This window comes from Neoarius graeffei, chromosome 2 (assembly GCF_027579695.1).
Source record: "Neoarius graeffei isolate fNeoGra1 chromosome 2, fNeoGra1.pri, whole genome shotgun sequence".
In the NCBI taxonomy this organism is placed as follows: domain Eukaryota; kingdom Metazoa; phylum Chordata; class Actinopteri; order Siluriformes; family Ariidae; genus Neoarius; species Neoarius graeffei.
In genome coordinates, this window is record NC_083570.1 from 5,361,377 (window position 1) to 5,381,737 (window position 20,361).

At 39.4% G+C, this 20,361-nt stretch overlaps 1 protein-coding gene across 1 annotated transcript in view; it reads right to left on the bottom strand.

Annotated features, from left to right (window-relative positions):
• Window positions 1-503: 503 nt before the first annotated feature.
• Window positions 504-20,361, bottom strand: part of LOC132879309 (tripartite motif-containing protein 16-like) — a 279,045-nt gene continuing 259,187 nt past the window's right edge. Inside the window, exons 2-8 of the mRNA XM_060913718.1 lie at window positions 16,750-16,860; window positions 11,216-11,819; window positions 7,560-7,655; window positions 7,138-7,383; window positions 6,846-7,017; window positions 6,588-6,647; window positions 504-3,127 (exon numbers count right to left, since the gene is read on the bottom strand). Of these exons, the coding sequence (XP_060769701.1) occupies window positions 2,598-3,127; window positions 6,588-6,647; window positions 6,846-7,017; window positions 7,138-7,383; window positions 7,560-7,655; window positions 11,216-11,819; window positions 16,750-16,860 (1,819 nt within the window). The 3' untranslated portion in view covers window positions 504-2,597. The remainder of the gene's footprint in view (window positions 3,128-6,587; window positions 6,648-6,845; window positions 7,018-7,137; window positions 7,384-7,559; window positions 7,656-11,215; window positions 11,820-16,749; window positions 16,861-20,361) is intronic.

The window sequence follows — 20,361 nt, forward strand, 5'->3', positions numbered from 1 at the left end:
CATAGCCCCTGATTCATGGTGAGATCGAATACCTCACAGGAATCCACAACCTGTTTACAGCCACATTATACTGAATTTATGAACAACGAATGTAATTGATTTTTGGAGGTCATCAAACCCAACTTGTATTCAGTATAGATGGTTTAATGCTGCAGGAAACGGTCAGTGTTCGAGACTAGATTACTGGCTTATCTCTTGTGAGCTGTATAATGATATTTTAGATTGTGAAATTTCAGCCTCTCCGCTCACAGACCATGGTACGATTAGTCTAAACCTGTTCACGTCTAAGCAACATAAGATCCTTCCTAATATCTGGAAATTTAATCACGACTTATTACAGAACGGTGAATTTTGTGATCAGGTGAAGTCTCTTATTTTGGAGGTTGAAGAGTTAGACATGTCTGATAGGAGTCAGTGGGAATGGTTTAAGTTTAAGCTCAAACAAATAGCAATTGGCATGGGTAAAAAACTTTCACAGATAAGGAGACAAGAACAAAAGGATCTGATTGATAAAATTAATACATTAGTAAATAACACACAACTATCCTTCGAAAACATTTCAGAATTACAGTCACTGCAGTCTCAACTAGACGAAATGTACACAATAAAGGCAAATGGAGCTTCCACTCGATCAAGAGCTGGATGGATCAAACAGGGTGAAAAAAGTTCATTGTATTTCTACGGACTTGAAAAACAAAGACAAACTAAGAAAAAAATTAGTAAGCTTAGGACCAATGATAATATAATACAAGATCAGAAATGAGTACAGGATGGAATTTGGCTCTTTTATTGTAACTTGAATTTAATAAATCAGAATGTGACGCCTTATTTTATCCCATCAATGATGACATCAAAAAAAAAAAGGATGAAGACAAACATACACTTGATGAGGAATGAACTATAACAGAAATTGAAATCGCATTAAAGCAAATGAAAAATGGTAAATCACCAGGAATCGATGGCTTAACATCTGAATTTATAAAATACTTTTGGGTGGATATTAAAAAAAATTATTACATCAAGCATTTTTAGAATGCATTCACAAAGGATGTTTATCCCCGACTATGAAGACAGGCTTAATAACCTTGCTACCAAAACCCAAAAAAGACTTCTTGTTGCTAGACAATTGGAGACCTATAACCTTACTATGCAATGATTATAAATTACTTGCCTTAGTATCTGTTAATCGTCTAAAGCGTGGACTTGTAAAACTTGTAGACGAATATCAATCAGCCTTCATGAAGGGAAGATATATTCAAAACCACGTCTGACTGATTCTGGATATGATTGGTAATCAATCAATTATTCAATTTATGATTTAACGTGGAATCAGACAAGGCTGCCCAATTTCACCAAAATTATTTATTTAATGTACACAAATGCTAGCGTACTTAACCTTGTGGAATAATAGAACCATTACTATTAATAGGAAGACTTTATTTCAACAAGAATGGAATGATAAAGTTTTAGATATTACTGATCTAATGGATGAAAATGGACATTTAATGCAATTTAATTCATTTGTAGAAAAGTTTCATTTAAAATGTGTCTATAGAGAATTTAATCAAATTTGTAGAGCTATTCCACCTGCCTTAAGATTCACGATAAAAAATACCCTTGAATATTCAAAGGTGTCGGTCAAACTGCCTGAATTGAAAATCGGTGAAAGAAAATATAATAACAAAGGAATTAGGAATATTTTAAAATGGAAGCTATTCCCTGATATAAAAAAAAATAAAAGTAAGAATAACTGACGATGGAAGAACGCTAACAAATACACACTGTAGTTATCTTAGACGGCCAATTTCACCCACAGTGAAATAAATTCAGTTTAAAATACCGAACAATATTTATCCAGCTGCTGAAACTCTCAAGAAAAGGTTGAATTTGCTTCTGTCTGAAAATGAGTTCAGCACAGAAACTCCATCACTGGGGGAAACTTTATTCTCCTGTGCTCTTATCTTTTATTCTGCAAAGCTTTGATTGTAATATTTGAATAAAAATCCCAAACTCACAGATAAACCTGGATTTATAAGGTTCTATCTGCGGGCCAATCATCATCCAGGCTGAATATGGGATGAACACGACATCGGCAGCCTGAACCGATCATGTACTGGATGTTCTAATGGAGTTTAAATATTGTTCAATGTTTTACAATCAAATCTCAGGGTTTAGAAACAACTTCAGATTTGAAAAAGTGAATGTGGATTTTACATCTTAGAACACAAGCAGAAAAATCAAATTCATTCCAAAAGTGATGTTTTATTTTTATATAGTGTGACCTGAACAGGTTTAAAATGTTGTTCTGTTCTGGCTTTATTACTGTTTATTAGTTATTTAATGAGATACTGCTTAATATGAAACAAACAACTTTATAATGCGAAGGTCATGAGATCATTTTCTTTTTAAATTTGACGAGTTTCTTGTCTGACAGTTAATTTTTAACACTTCCTTTTGAATTATTTTAAATTATTCATCTGTTTTAATTTAAATATTAAAATGAGTGTTTTGTGCAGCTGGATTGTGTTCTAGTGAAACAGACGACTGAGCAACAACGTGGCAACGTGCAGAAATTTTACAGAAAACACTACACACTTTTATTCTGGATCACACAATCTCACTGTAGAACCAGAAACCCTGAACCCAAACCCAGCGTATAGAGTCTGAGTGAATGTGGTGTGGACTCTGTGGAGGAGCTTCATCGTGTCAGAGACGCTGTAGAAGGACAGAGTTCCTGCACTGTGATCCACATACACTCCTATTCTGGAGGCTGATGGAACTCTGAGATCAGTCTTAATGCTGTTGTGCCAGAAAGAGAGAGAAGAAGAAGAACACCACAGACTCCAGGACTGATTGCTGAGTCCAAACACACACTCATTACCCTGTCCTTTCCTGCTGATGTCTTTATATGAGACTGATATGGACACAGCAGCACCGCTCCACTTCACCTCCCAGTAACAGCGTCCACACACACTCTCCTTACACAACACCTGCTTCCAGTAAGCAAATCTCTCTGGATGATCAGAGTAACGCTGCTCTCTCTCACTCCATCTCACCACTCTGTTCTTCTCAGACAGAATGAGGTGACGATGTGCCGTGTTGGGATCCAGAGTCAGATAACAGAAATCTAAAATAAAAGAGAAAAACAAACTGAACAATGTGAACATGAATATCCACGCTGGGGGCGTGGTCACGAAAACAGCAGTTCGGTTGCAGTGAAAACTTTTCTCTGTAGAACCCTGTCACTCCCCCCTCCCCCCACTCTGGGCTCAAGAACACAACAAAAGGGCAATAATATAACAACAACCAATCAGAATTCAGATACAACAACCAATCAGAATTCAGATACAACAGCCAATCAGAATTCAGATACATCCTGTTGCCAAGTAAAACAGTGTTGCCAGATTGGGCGGTTTTGATGTTATTTCGGTGGGTTTTAATCAGATGTTTATAAACATTTCGCATGAATGTTCTGTGTGAGAATGCAGCCAGAGACACTTCTACAGCCTTAGAAGGACTTTGATGCAGCACATTCTATGTACTATCTCCGTCCACTAGTCTACATCCAATCCAATCCATATTAAACACTTCTGTGACCCAATCAGAGATCGCGGGCATCACACGACACAAAGACCTAGTTTACCCAGCACCCCTTAGGTATTTTAAACAACCAAAATCGAGCATTGGCCTAAATTAATCATTAACAATAAAGATTAATCTCATTAAGTATTATTTAAACAAAAAAACGTCGATGTAACTGTAAGACTAATATGAATGTGTGTAATGTAGTGCAGAAACTGAACTCATAAACTAGTAAATAAGAATGACACAATCCATTCTCCATTTTCTCTTCTCATACATGTCAACCTATATGGAATGTCTGTATTTTATACGGATTTGATTCAATAAACATAGTATACGGGCGTACAAATAAAGTTATACGGATTCTTTAAAAAAACTTCAATATTTATTTAGAGCTATAATCAATTCCCACGATGATAAAAGAGTGCATAACATTTACAAACGTACTGTACACCACAGAAAGCACAGACAGCCAGTAAAGAGTCTTATGAAATCGCGCATTATCTCGTGGTAGCGAGACTTCGTTCCATTTTTGATCATGCACACACCGCATTGCGAGAATCCTGCCAACCGTGAAGTCACATTTTGTTTGAAAATCGTATTTCCACCTGAGCGACTTTCAATCGCGACTGAAAAGATTCTGAATGGGCACTCCAGCAAAGAAATTCAAAACACAATACAGCGATAGGTTTCTCCCTGAATGGAAGGACCTTTTCAATGGCATAATCCAACCGGCAGCCTCCAAAAATGAAGAATACGCACACTGCACACTGTGTGCGCGTGACATCAAAGTTGCAGCATCGGGAGTGTATGATGTGAAAGAACATTTCAAATCGAAACTACATCAGAGGAATGCAAGCCAAAGGCAAAATCAGCCACTGATGACAGTATTTGCGCGCTCAAAAACTGATATGCCAACAACTGGAAAAGACAGAAAACACAAGGTAGTGGGCGTTTTAGTTCAAGTTAGGCAGTGCTCTGTTTACCCCACAGTAATGCTGACTGTGAGAGAGTTTTCTCTCAAGTCAGGAAGATACACACAGAGAGCAGAAAGAACCTGAATGCAGACACACTGACCTGCCTACTGCAGTGTAAGATCAACACAGATACTTGCTGTGACATGCAGCCTAGTGAGGTGTTGGTGCAGAGTGCTAAAAAAGCTGTCATGGAGTACAATTCAGAACATTAGAGTGACACTTTGTGCTTTTGTCAAACATTGGAGCTTTGTATTCATTCTGAAGGTTTATTGCTATTAATATTGAATAAAAAGTAACTTGGATATATCATTGTTAATTGTCATTCAAATTTTAGGTAAATTATTTTAATTTGCATCTTATACGGATTTTATAAGGGAAATACGGATTTTGGAGGTTGGTTATACAGGTTTGATTGACCAAAGGTTGACATGTATGTCTTCTCATGTTACATTTAGCCATGCATCATAGCCTAACTTTCTTTTTTAATTGAAATATACAAAACAGGTACAATCTAACAAATCCACAAAAATCAGGATAACAGATGAAGAAAATACATGGATGTAGACAAAATTAAATTAAGCAGAATAACTAGGCCTATAAAATTAATAAAACAGGATAAAAAGATAAATAAATAAAAAAGAGATGTTAGATATGCATCGTAGCCTAACATAGCCTACATAATATTATGCGTGTGCGCCACCTACTGGTGCATGTAGGATTCAGAACACAGCAGATGATTGCAGAGTTATAATCTGATTGAACCACACGGAGCCGAGTACCAGACAGCAGATTCTTCACCTCCAGCACTGACGGGCTCATGGTGCTATTTGTTCGATTTACAAATAGTATACTGGACTTAAGCTGCATATTTTTACTTTACAAAATAGGCATCAAGTCCATTTTATATTTTGGGTGGTTTTAAGTGCATGTTGGCGGGTTTTGAACATATTTTGGGCTGGAGAACGTCAGCAGTATCTGGCAACCCTGAAGTAAAATTGTAACCTGTCAAAGTTCTCGAGCCCTTGTGCTGTTTTACTGTTAGATCAATCACATATCAGCTTAAACTAGCATTCTAAAACTAGTTAAAGATCCCACAGAAGAGAGCGACTCCCCCTGCCAGCCTCATGGAACGCAGTGTTTAAGGCTCTGGATGGGTTTTATTTCCATTTATGAGGGAAAGGAACATACACCCTCCCGACAGTCAGTGCGGTATTCGCTTGGAAAACACATTTGCAAATTGGTAGAATGAGTTCATCATCACATGCAAGATTTGCAGTTAATCAAATGGATTTCATATTATTATTATTATTATTATTATTCATGAATTACTACAGTTCTGAACTTCAAATGTTAAAAGTCTGGCCTTTGGAGAGATGATGGAGACTCTTTTGGTGGAACACAACGGAGCAAAATATTGTGACCCTCTAATGTTGACCTGAAGTTGGCACCACTGGGGGTTGGCATTGGGTTTTTGTCCCCACCAATGTTAATACCAAACCTATGCCCTTGCCTACATGTTATCCCGTTCTAATTGTTGTTACTTTTATCCAAATGACAACTGGCAATACGTTGTTACTTTGCACTTTTTGTTGATCTGGGTACTAATCTTTGAGAAACTGGATTGGCAGAATGTTGCCTGTGAAGAAAAGAATGTCTTTTTATTACCCTGTGCCAAGTTAATATTCACTTCAGTGCAATTTTTAAGAGCCATAAATTGTATTTTATTTATTGTTTTTGTTGTGAGTGGTTTTGTTTGATTGTTGTTTTATTTCTTTAGCTTATTTATTTATATTTATTTTTTACATTCCACTGTTGAATTGAATAATTTGACTTAATTAAAAAGTTTACTGTTCTATGAAAGGGTGTATTTGCATGATCATTATTATTTTACTCGTGGCATAAAATTGTCTTGAAAAGACGTCAAGAATAATATCGTTTATCGCAATAATTTCTGAGACAATATATCATCCAAAAAAATTTGTGATCATGGCAGGCCTAGATGTGTGTGTGTGTGTGTGTTAGATGTACATTTCAGAAACTCTTCTCTGCTCTGTGGTTCTGGTTCTGAAATGATCTGAACTGCTGCAGCTGTGGAGAGAAAAATGGAAACATGAGTTTGTGTAAAAGATGGAAAGAGTTTAAAGTGATCCAGTCAGTTTATTCATTTTAAATCAGTGTTTTAGTTCAAAGTGTCGGGTGAATAAAGTGTCTGCAGAAAAGAAAGCAGGAGCATCGCTAAGAAATAACACATCACTGTGTTTCTCCAGCAGGAACAGCTCCTCTTACCATGTGGAGGGATTTTGTTGAATTCCTCCTCACAGAATTCCTCGAGTCTCTTTTTCAGATCTGAGAGAGAATTCCTCACTCCATCAAATGAGAGATGTTGATGGACAGTGACGCTGGATGTGTGAAATGATGGTCTGTTCAATGTAGGAGAGCGACGTCCAGAAGCTAAAACCTACAGAAAGCAAATGAAATGTAAAACCCACTTGTGATGTCAGACAGGGACATTTATTGTTCCCTTAATGAGAGGTGTTTTAGAGAGTGTGTGAGGAACAGCTGGCTCTGTAGATCAGACAGTGAGTGTTACCTGGAGGAAATGGATGTGATCGTGTGTGTGTGAAAGCTGCTCCAGCTCAGTGACTCTCCGCTGAAGATCAGCAATCTCCTGCTCCAGTTGCTCCAGGAGTCGTTCAGCTCGACTCAGTTCAGCCTTCTCCTGATCTCTGATCAGCTCCGTCACCTCCCAGCGCTTTTTCTCCATGGAGCTGATCAGCTCAGTAAAGATCCTCTCACTGTCCTCCACTGCTGTCTGTGCACTGAGCTGTTAGGACACACACACACACACACACACACACACACACACACACACACACACACACACACACACACAGGATTTAAAGCTCATCTATCATTCCCTCTCTTACTGGGACTGTAAATGCCTCGTTGTCCATGTTGTGTGTGTTTCTAGGAGCAGCTCTGTCTCTGCTCACTGCTCACCTTTATAGTGTTCACAGCCTGTTTCAGCTCCTGCACCTTCTTCTGCTTCTCCTGGATTCTCTGCTGGGATTTCATCTGCTCCTCCTTTAACTCACTCTGAGGACAAATAAAATACATTCAGCTTTTTATACAGTACGAGCGAACTGGTTCCATATTAATGTCAGTTCAAAGTACATTCATGTTTCGCTCTGAAGGTTATGTACTCTGTGTGTGTGTGTGTGTGTGTGTGTGTGTGTGTGTGAGAGAGAGAGAGAGAGAGAAATGTGCACTAACTGATCTGGGCTGGGTTTCCCGAAAGCCTCTTAAGGCCAAGAGAGTTTTAAATGACCTCTTAAGATCCATCATCAAGCTAACGTGGTTTTCCCGAACAACATCGTAGCACAAGTCGTCCTTTAGTTTGCTCGGAATTTACGAGAGACCCGGAGCACTCGTTCAAAACAAAGAGCGACTCGCTCGCTGCCGAATCCACAGAATGCGCATGCGGCTCTGAGGGACTCTCACAGTCAGCGGGGGAAACTGGGGTTGAATCTGCTGGTGGTGTTCAATTAGTTTTCTTCTACATTGCAAATACATCGAGTTAATTATCAGAGGTGGACAGTAACGAAGTACATTTACTTGAGTTCTGTACTGAAGTACACTTTTTGAGTATCTGAACTTTACTTGAGTATTTTTTGTGGAAACTTATGACTTTAACTTCACTCCATTTGAAAGACAAATATCGTACTTTTTACTCCACTACATTTCTATCAAGGTCCTCGTTACTCGTTACTATGAAGCAGCTTTGAAAGTGACACTGAGACAGTCTATCAGTAATCACTAGGGTCACGTCACGTCCATAGACTGGATAAAATCAAGATCAATGATTTCTCCGCAGCATTATTTAACACGATCAGTTGATGGCAGAATGGAAGGAGGCGGTTCTTCTGGGGAATGCACACACCCACGGTTCTATAGCTAGAACCCATGATTCAGTTTTCTGAAAGGAATAAAGAGTCGTTTCATTTTAAATGTTTGCTTTGTTTGCCTAAAACGGAGCACATCACAGCCTACAAAAACTCCCCATCCGACCTGCGGAAGCATATTGAGGGATATAAACGTTTTATTCCAAGAGAAAGCTTGCAGTGAAGTTGTCTGTGCTTTAGAGCTCGCGATAACGTTGCAATCGCTACACAGTCTGATTCGTCAAATGGCTTTCTATGGATTTGCCAAGTTGCCATCGCCTTGTCCACGTCTAATTTTTACACATAGCTAGTTAACTTGGACACTGTTAGTTAGCATGTAAAAACTAACATGAATAGCGTTCACTTTTCTGAAGTCCTTTCAGAAATGTTTTATCATAATCTTGCCAATTAAATAAAAAAAAGTAGAAATCTTTCTTTTCTCGGAATATTAGCTGCCCAATATGATTTTGAGTTTGAAAAGAGTTTGCTAGCATGTCAGGTGGAGCTTCACTGACATGATTCCACAGGCAGATTCATATGTGCATGAATACATACACTTAACAAACTGCTGGAATTTTTTGTTTTGATGTCAGATGATGGTCTTGCACCTTTTTTTTTGCTGTCTTGCTTAAAGCAGAGTTGCTGTTGGGCCGTTATTAAGCTCGAGGTGCGGATCTGGGTTTTAATCAGGTTGGATTGTGCTTTTTATTTTCTGAGCAAGCTGCATTTACAGCTGTTCCACTGTCTTCCTGATTAACACACACATACATGTGTGCACACACTGCCAGAGCTGGGTCAGAACACTACCATGCTGCTTTGTGGCGGTGGGGAGGAGGGTTACAATAAAAAAAATGAAAATGACAATGGGTCTTTTTCAGTTCAGTTGTGTTTCATTTTGTAACATTCTACCAGGTGTTTATTCTACAGGTTCTACAAGTTAGTCAGTAAATCCAGTCAGGTGTTTCAGAGGCATTAGGTTTTGTAAGCGTTGTGGCTATAATACAACAATGCATTGACAGAAAATGTACTTTTAATACTTAAGGATTTTTAAAAGCAAATACTGCAGTGCTTTAACTGAAGTAAAAATTTGACTGTCCAACTTTCACTTGTATCGGAGTAACATTTGCCCAGTGGGATCTGTACTTTGACTTAAGTAATGAAGTTGGGTTCTTTGTCCAGCTCTGTTAATTATTAAATAAATATACACAAAACACGATGAATATATTTCAGTATGTTATGGAATTACGTATGGATATCAGAATGTCACATTTCTCTCATCTCATCTCATTATCTCTAGCTGCTTTATCCTTCTACAGGGTCGCAGGCAAGCTGGAGCCTATCCCAGCTGACTACGGGCGAAAGGCGGGGTACACCCTGGACAAGTCGCCAGGTCATCACAGGGCTGACACATAGACACAGACAACCATTCACACTCACATTCACACCTACGCTCAATTTAGAGTCACCGGTTAACCTAACCTGCATGTCTTTGGACTGTGGGGGAAACCGGAGCACCCGGAGGAAACCCATGCAGACACGGGGAGAACATGCAAACTCCGCACAGAAAGGCCCTCGCCGGCCACGGGGCTCGAACCTGGACCTTTTTGCTGTGAGGCGACAGCGCTAACCACTACACCACCGTGCTGCCCCAATGTCACATTTATATCACTATATTTTAATCAAATTTAGCTCCATTAGGCGAGTGATTAACTAATTTAGTGTTATAAATGAGACACATTTCTGCATCTCTAATGGTGTGTGTGTGTGAGAGAGAGAAAGAGAGAGAGAGGTTTTGATGTGTGTGTGTAGTGTGTACCTAAGAAGGTTGAATTGACCTCCTTCTATATAAGGTTGACTATATATATTAAGCCTCCTTCGGTACACACTACACACAGATCAAAACCTCTCTCTCTCTCTCTCTCTCTCTCTGTGTGGACTTATAAGGGAGAACATGGCCCACTCTGCACTGTGGAGAACAGCTGAAATAATCCTGACTGCATGATCGGGGGGTAACAGTGAAATGAGCGAGCACGGGGAACACATTTACCTCATTATTTAGCTTATTATTTGCTCATTCTTTCATGTGAACATTTGTTCATTTCATTAAAAACACGCTTGGAATCAAAAAAATTGCCAAAAACATAAAATAGTTGTATTAATTAATTACCACATTATATATGTAATGCTGCCAGATGATACTATATATTATCTTATTTTAAACACTTTATATTTCATTAGATTTTGGTTCAAAACGAGCACCATGTGACCTTATCGACTGGATTTAGCAGCTACTAATGCCTTCAGCAACGACAGTACGATTGCCTTTAGCAGCTACTAATGCCTATATTGGGGACACGAACTGCAAAGACGCTCTTCGTCCTGTTGCTCTTTAGACTCCTTCTTACGAGTGAGTTCGGGAAAACCACACACAGAGACAACGTTCGTTCCTTAATAGTCTCTCAACTCTCTCTTTAGGTCTAAAGGGCAACGTTATCAGGAAACCCACCCCGAACCAGATTACAACCATCACTGAAGATAAATTTAACACTCTGTTCACCAGAACACAGACAATTTTAATCAGCTTTTACAGAATCCTTCTGATTGAGACACACATTGAAATTAAAGTTCAAATCATATCACTGACTAAAGCACCTGTTTCTAGATGGGAAACTATAATTAAGATGATTTAATTCTGGAAAGATTTCTAGTTCTCACCTGTTTCTCAGCACTTTCTGTTGCAACTGAAACAGCGTCATGGTCTTTATGTTTCTCCAACATACACAAATAACAGATGCAGGTTTGATCAGTACGACAGTAGATCTCAATCAGCTTGTTATGTTCAGAGCAGATCTTCTCTTGGAGTTTTGCTGAGGCTTCAATTAATGTGTGTTTTTTCCATGAAGAAACTTCATAGTGAGGTTTCAGATGAGTTTCACAATAAGAAGCCAAACACATCAGACAGGACTTGACGGCTTTGTGTTTTCTCCCGGTGCAGAAATCACACTCCACATCTCCAGGTTCAGCATAACTGTAAGCAGGAGAAGCAGCTTGGACTTCAGTCTTCTTCAGTTTCTCCACCATTTCATCCAGCATGTTGTTTCTGTGTAGAACAGGCCTTGTCGTGAAAGTGTCTCTGCACTGAGGACAGCTGTAGACGCCCTTCCGATCCTCCTGATCCCAGCAGCCATTAATACACACCTTACAGAAACTGTGACCACAGGGGATAGCCACCGGATCCTTCAGGAGATCCAGACACACTGGACACATGAACTGGTCCACAGAAAGCTGATCTGCTGAAATACTGGCCTCAGCCATTTTCCTGAAATCACACCGAGAAAGAGAGAGAGAGAGAGAGAGAGATAGATCAGTTTGTTTTCTCTGAAATGACAAGTTACTTCCTCATTCTGTGTGTGTAAGAAAGAGAGAGGAGGAGCACAAACACAGAGAGATCATGAACACTCTATTAACCATTTCATCTCCCTTCAGTGCAGAAATATAACCCATGCAGCCACACTGATTAGGAATAATTTCATGAAATACTCACAGAATGGATCTTAATTTTCTGGACTTTTCCACCTACTGACACCTCAAGCACAACTTTCAGCCTTGTTGATAAATTACAATTGTTTCAGTTGAACAGCTTTTTCCTCGTGACATCTTTAAACTGATCTTCATCCCTAAAGAATGTTGGAGCCATTTTAAAAGTGAGGAGGACGCAGCTGTCAGGAAGGAAAACCGTATTTTATTGATTTTGCATTGTTTATTGCGAATAGAAATCACAAAAGTGGATCTTTATTAAACATAATCTCCATTTCACTCAGTATGAGTGCTCCAGCCTTCACGAGTGGCTGAACCCTTCATGACGTGCTGTTAATGGAAACTAATCCACTTTGTGTTGGGTCACATCCCACCACCTCATCGCAGATTAGTTTCCTGGAGCAGCATGCCTCATCCTCTTTTATTCCTGACATCATGATTTATCAAGAACATTATTCTGGGTCGATGGAGAATTTTTTCTCATGAACAGGTTGTTGAGATGGAAATGAAGTTGGTAGATGAATATGTTTGAGATCAGAGATCCTGAGTCGCCTCAATCAGTCATTAGATGTGTCTTTGAGAAGTAGAAGAACACTGGAGAACCAGGAGGAAACCCACACTGACATGGGTCATTTTACCTTTGGGTCATTTTAACATTGTTAACAGACTGAAATGAATCTCCTGAAAGGCAGAAGAAAGAAATCTGCTAGTAGTGTTAACACAAGACTTTATCTAATCCCAGTCAGTGCAGGGTTCAAATCCCATCCACCAGAAATATCTCATCTCATCTCATTATCTCTAGCCGCTTTATCCTGTTCTACAGGGTTGCAGGTGAGCTGGAGCCTATCCCAGCTGACTACGGGCGAAAGGCGGGGTACACCCTGGACAAGTCACCAGGTCATCACAGGGCTGACACACAGACACAGACAACCATTCACACTCACATTCACACCTACAGTCAATTTAGAGTCACCAGTTAACCTAACCTGCATGTCTTTGGACTGTGGGGGAAACCGGAGCACCCGGAGGAAACCCACGCAGACACAGGGAGAACATGCAAACTCCACACAGAAAGACCCTCGCCAGCCACGGGGCTCGAACCCAGACCTTCTTGCTGTGAGGCGACAGCGCTAACCACTACACCACCGTGCCGCCCCCAGAAATATCATTAAAATAAAAGAGAAAGGCAAAGACAAAGCGAGATCATCAACAGGAGATCTATCCAGAATAAACACGGCTCACAGCTGAGGAGATTTACTAACTTGAGCTTCTTTTAGGGACGCTCCCACTCCAAGTGATTTGGCGTCCTTTCAGGATTGGAACTACTAGTTCACATATTGTGACCAAGCACACACACATTAAATACAAGTTTCTTTTTTCTCAAAATTAATTTTATTTCTTTTTCAATAATAAACTTATGTCATCATAAAATTATTTATGTAAAAGTAAGTTTTTAATTTTAATATCTAATTGTTTATTTCTCATTTTTTGAATAATTTTATCATGAAAGTTTGGATATTTGATACAATCTAGAAGCAGGTGTTTGACATTCACGTTTCACCTCTTCGTCAGTTCATGCTCGTCTGACTAGGCTGGACTAGACTAGGACTAGTCCTAGGTGAAACGTCTTCAAAGACATATAACCAAGTCCAGTTGTGTTCAATTAAATTTCCTCGTGATAACTATGACCTGGCTGAATGAGAATATTCACAGGCTCTGAGACATGTGGTACGTATACATACTGCTCAAGTTAGGAGTCTCAGTGCATTTCTACTCTCAACCCCCTCTAATGATTGGAAATTGCATAGTGTAGCTTTGTGAAAACGTATTAACTTTGTATCTAAAGATGCTGTTTCACTGGCTTTAATGCCAACATTAGTTTTCTCTGAATGGTTTGTGTTAAATGTTTTTCCAACAGATGGATCTTCAGAATCAACCCAGATCAAGGGACCAAAGTCAAGCGAAAAGCAAAGGGACGTCAGTATGCTGTCAACCCAAGGGTGCTGAGCCTCATTTCCAAAATTGCCAATTTTGAATGGACAGAGTAAAAGGGTGAGATCACTACCTCACCGAACAAACACGTGTCCATGTGAATGCCAGGACCAAAGGTTTCCAAGTAGAACAGTGCATTGAAATAAGTTGATGAATGTTATTGAAGAGTGTTAATTCATTTGAGACAAACTTTTTGTAAGCACAGCTTTTTTCTATATATTGTTTCTTGATTTTTTTTATTTATTTATTTTTTTTTTTACTTGCAATAGATTGAAGATTTGTTATCAGTGTCTCACTCTGCGGCTGGCATGTTATTGTTAGGCCATTATTAAAAAATGTTCAGTTTCCGGTCCACCGGCCAGGTGAGTGCCGTTTGTGCAGTTGAATTTTTTTTTTTTTAACGCCGGTTTTTCAACATTTTTTTCGGGTTCGTAAATCTAAAATCGAACTTGACATTTATGCATTCCGTGCAGAATATAGAATTGAATCAGCTCTGCGCATGTGCTGTGCAGCGCAAAAAAAATGGTAGCCACCATGAATGAAGGAGATCCGGAGTTTTCAAACATTTGCTTCAGCGTGAAATCGGAAAATGGTATTCTTGCGAACAACAAAATGGTAAAGATTCAGAAAAACAAATCCTTCAGTGATCATTTTAAGAGTGTAATTTCATCCGAACTAGGCCTAACAGTTGATTTAGAACTACAAAAAGTCCGTGTGTCGGACATTTTAAGTACCTTTGTAAAAGTTTTGCAAATGTTGCAGTCAACATTTAAAATGCTAACTTAGTTTTTGTACAAGTTTCAGTTTATTAAACGGTCATATTTTATTAAATGTGTTTGCTTTTGTAATAAAAGTACTGAAAGAAAAAGCAAACACAGCATTGCGATTTCTTATCCATCCATAAAAAAAATCCTTCCCTACTGATTTTTTTTTTTTGCACATTTCAAGAGCTGAATAACTGATTCAGTTTAAACACATTTGGTCTTATGTAAAAGTATCTTTTTAAGAAATTAGTTCTTTCCGCATTAAAATAAGGACATACGAGTATATAATGGAATCCATCACCCTGTTCACACACAGTGCAAGGTTTTCTGTCTTGATTGGGTAAATATCTACCTTCAGCTATTGGCAAGTGATGGTTACCACACCTAAATTTGCATAAGTTTATTCTATTTACATCGTCTAGTTTGACTATATATTCCTCAAAAGCTATTCAATCTTTATCACATGGACAAGCCAGAAGGCTGTTGGAAAAATGTTTTGTGGATGGATGAGACCAAAATAGAACTTTATGGTTTAAATGAGAAGCGTTATGTTTGGAGAAAGGAAAACACTGCATTCCAGCATAAGAACTTTATCCCATCTGTGAAACATGGTGGTGGTAGTATCATGGTTTGGGCCTGTTTTGCTGCATCTGGGCCAGGACAGCTTGCCATCATTGATGGAACAATGAATTCTGAACTATACCAGCGAATTCTAAAGGAAAATGTCAGGACACCTGTCCATGAACTGAATCTCAAGAGAAGGTGGATCATGCAGCAAGACAACGACCCTAAGCATACAAATCGTTCTACCAAAGAATGGTTAAAGAAGAATAAAGTTAATGTTCTGGAATGGCCAAATCAAAGTCCTGACCTTAATCCAATGGAAATGTTGTGGAAGGACCTGAAGCGAGCAGTTCATGTGAGGAAACCCACCAACATCCCAGAGTTGAAGCTGTTCTGTATGGAGGAACGGGCTAAAATTCCTCCAAGCCGATGTGCAGGACTGATCAACAGTTACCGGAAATATTTAGTTGCAGTTATTGCTGCACAAGGGGGTCACACCAGATACTGAAAGCAAAGGTTCACATACTTTTGCCACTCACAGATATGTAATATTGGACTGTTTTCTTCAATAAATAAATGAGCAAGTATAATATTTTTGTCCCATTTGTTTAACTGGGTTTGCTTTATCTACTTTTAGGACTTGTGTGAAAATCTGATGACGTTTTAGGTCATATTTATGCAGAAATATAGAAAATTCTAAAGGGTTCACAAACTTTCAAGCACCACTGTAGCATTTTCTGTTGTGTTACTCTCTAATTGCCTGAGGTTTTTTTTTTATTTAATCATAAATCTGCTCCTCCTTTAACTCACTCTGAGGACAAATAAAATACCTTCAGCTTTTTATACAGTACGAGCAAACTACCGTAGTTCCATGTTAATGTCCGTTCAAAGTACATTCATCAGCATCAGCACTGGCTCCCCTCAGGGCTGTGTGCTGAGCCCCCTATTCTACACCCTCTACACCCACAACTGCATCCCTGCCCACTCCAGTAACAGCATCATCAAGTTTGCTGATGATATCAGTGGTGGGGCTCATCTCCGGGGGAGATGAGTCCGCATACCGAGATGAGGTGGAGCAGCTGTCGGATTGGTGTACAAATGACAACCTGGTCTTAAACACCACCAAGACTAAGGAGCTGATCGCAAACTGGAGAAGGAAGAAAATGAACATTCTACCCATTTATTAGTGGGAACTGTGTGGAGAAGGTCTCAGAATTTCGGTTTCTGGGGGTCCACATTCAGGACGACCTGACCTGGAGCGTCAACACTACAATTGTTATCAAAAAGGCACAGTAGAGACTGTATTTCTTGAGAGTGCTCAGGAACTACCATCTCTCACAAAAACTACTGGTGTCCTTCTACCGTTGCTCCATTGAGATCATATTGACTTACTGTTTCTGGGTGTGGTTTACGAGTTGCACAGTCGGAGAGAGGAAAGCACTCCAGAGGGTCGTCACTATGGCCCAGAAGATCATCGGCTGCCCTCTCCCCTCTCTGGAGGATCTGTGCAGTTCCCGTAGTATTAAAAAAAAAAAAACCACAAAACATTCTCAGGGACCCATCTCACCCCGGACACTCTGTGTTTGAACTGCTGCCTTCGGGCAGACGTTACAGGTCATTAACAACTTGGACAAACAGGATTAGGAACAGTTTCTATGCCAGTGCCATAAGGGCATTAAATAAAGCAAACGTGTACATTCAATAATACAAATATGATAAAATATGGGATCATGCAATGCCTTCCACACCATAGGAGGTGAACGTTTGCAAGTGATGACTGCTGTTTTAAATAACTTTTTAAAATTCTTTTATATTTATTAGTTTATCTTCTTGTATTATTTTCACAGGTTTTTAGATGCACTTTTTTCTTGCACCAAGGATTGCATTTAATTTTGTTGTATTTATTTACAATGACAATAAATATATTCTTGATTCTATTCTATTCGAGGTTTCAGATGAGTTTCACAATAAGAAGCCAAACACATCAGACAGGACTTGACGGCTTTGTGTTTTCTCCCGGTGCAGAAATCACACTCCACATCTCCAGGTCCAGCGTAACAGTGAGCAGGAGAAGCAGCTTGGACTTCAGTCTTCTTCACTTTCTCCATCACTTCATCCAGCATGTTGTTTCTGCGTAGAACAGGCCTTGTCGTGAAAGTGTCTCTGCACTGAGGACAGCTGTAGACGCCCTTCTGATCCTCCTGGTCCCAGCAGCCATTAATACACACCTTACAGAAACTGTGACCACAGAGGATAGTCACCGCATCCTTCAGGAGATCCAGACACACTGGACACATGAACTGATCCACAGAAAGCTGATCTACTGAAATACTGGCCTCAGCCATTTTCCTGAACTAAGAGAGAGAGAGGAGGAACACAAACACAGAGAGATCATGAACACTCCTCTATTAACCATTTCATCTCCCTTCAGTGCAGAAATATAACCCATGTAGCTGCACTGATTAGGATTAATTTCATGAGATTTTATGAAAGTTGAAATCAGTTGATTCTTCATCACTTGGTGTCTTCAATCCTGAAACATCTTTTAAGTGTTGTGAGAAGGAACGGAAACATTATAAAATGGTAAATTCTTTACTGTGCCAACTTCTTCTGAAACATGTTGCAAGCATCAAAAGTGAAAAACCTGTTTATAAAAAAAAAAAATCATGAAGTAAAATATTAAATAGTGTGCTCTTGTTTTGTTCTGAGTGTGATACAGGTCAATGATTATTTACAACTCACTGTTTTCAGTTTTGATTTCAACTTCTACATACTGTCCAAACGATTTCTGATTTGGGATTGTCAACTTCGCTGCTTCAGTTCGTGATCGGATTTAAACTTGTATTTCAATATTTGTCTTCCTCAAAAGGATTTTGTTAGAACTTATTACATGTTTTGTGTCACGCTGAAGACTATTTGTCATCATTCAGGATTGTAATCTGGTCAGACGAGTTCGTGAACATTTCAACCAACACCTGACTGTAACGGGCGTGGCAGAGAACATATTTACAAAGAGACAGACAGCTAGGGGTAAGCAACTATAAAACACAAATGTCCTTTCAAAATAAAGCAAATCATAATGAAAATAGTATTTGATAAAATGATTACGCAAATTAACTGACTGTCGGGAATGGGTCGCAGAGGAGTGTCAGTAACGGCGCTGAACACATGATTTCGGAGCAGCCTCCAAACATGGCCACTCCGGACTACAGTCCCCAAGAGTCACAGTGCCTTCTATCAGCTGACTTATAATTACATCACCTGACTCCCATTCATCAGTAATCACCTCGCCTATATACACTCAGCTCTCACAGACTGCGAGTGCGAAGTATTGTTTAGTGTTCTGTGCCCAGCTTTACCGAGTCGTTTGATTTCTGCCTGATTTCCTGTATTGACCAGTGTTTGCATTTAGGCTCGACTTTGCCTTACTGTTTTCTCTATGTTGCTCAGTTTGCCATTCGACTGACCTCTGCCTGTTCCTGACTATGATTCTCGCTCTTCGTATTTGCCTCAGCCTGCAGTTTGCGACACCCCCATTCTCTCCTGTGCTTGCATTCGTAAGTGCCTGCTGTCAGTAATGGCGTTGGGAGCGACAGCTTGAAACAGACTACAAACATGGCTTCTCAAAACTACAACTCCCAAGAACCACAGCACCCTCTATCACCTGCTTATTAATTACACCTTTCTCTCATTTGAGTCATAAGCCCAGTTACTTAAGCCTCTCTCACATTCTCCCAAGTTGCAAAGTATCGTTCAGTGTTCACTCCTGTCGTACCGAGCTGTTTACCTTCTGCCTGCTTTCTAGTTATTTCCACCCCTGTTCTCGTTTTCTCTACCTTGTTCTCTCGTCCTGCCTACATTGCTCTGTTTGCCGATCGACTGACCCTTGCCTGTATTTTCACTACAATTCTCATCCTGTGATTTGGCTTTGTTCCCAGTTTGCTTCTCCCACTCTCCCCTGCACATACATCCGTAAGTGCCTGTGTAGCACCGCTATCAATTCCCCGATACTCGAGAAGCTACTGGACCAGTTCTAGGTTCTATTAGAGTGGGGTAGACAAGTGAGAGTTAGACCAGAAACCAGGGATTGCAAATGGAAATGCCGGCACTTTACTGAATATAAAACAGAACATACAGAAATGAAAACATACCGTCTCAAATTCCTGCAGGCAATAGAGAGTACCAACTCACTCTTCTCACACAAAGTTGTTTCACTGAAATGAAGTATAATTCAGGTAGATAATCTACCTAAGATGGATGAATTCATAAAGTTCTCTCTCTCCTTTTGAATTTTAATCTGATTTCTATGTTTTAGACCGGTCTGTAAACGATTATCTTTAACGTTAAATGGTTATTGAACTGCACCTATTTAATCCTATTATTACAACAGGTTAACTCTTTTGTTCCCTCTAGGAGCAATTCACCAATATCACAGTTCTAAGCACAACCAAATGAACCTTATTTGTACCCAAAATCATAACAGAGGAATGAAGTAAACTTGTTAATGAATGGAAAACATCACATACTTCAGTAAAAGTGATAATGGGCGGAGACTTTAACATAGCCCCTGATTCATGGTGAGACTGAATACCTCACAGAAATCCACAACCTGTTTACAGCCACATTATACTGAATTTATGAACAACAACGAATGTAATTGATTTTTGGAGGTCGTCAAACACAACTTGTATTCAATATACATGGTTTAATGCTGCAGGAAATGGTCAGTGGTCGAGACTAGATTACTGGCTTATCTCTTGTGAGCTGTATAATGATATTTTAGATTGTGAAATTTCAGCCTCTCCGCTCACAGACCATTGTACGATTAGTCTAAACCTATTCACGTCTAAGCAACATAAGATCCTTCCTAATATCTGGAAATTTAATCACGACTTATTACAGAACGGTGAATTTTGTGATCAGGTGAAGTCTCTTATTTTGGAGGTTGAAGAGTTAGACATGTCTGATAGGAGTAAATGGGAATGGTTTAAGTTCAAGGTCAAA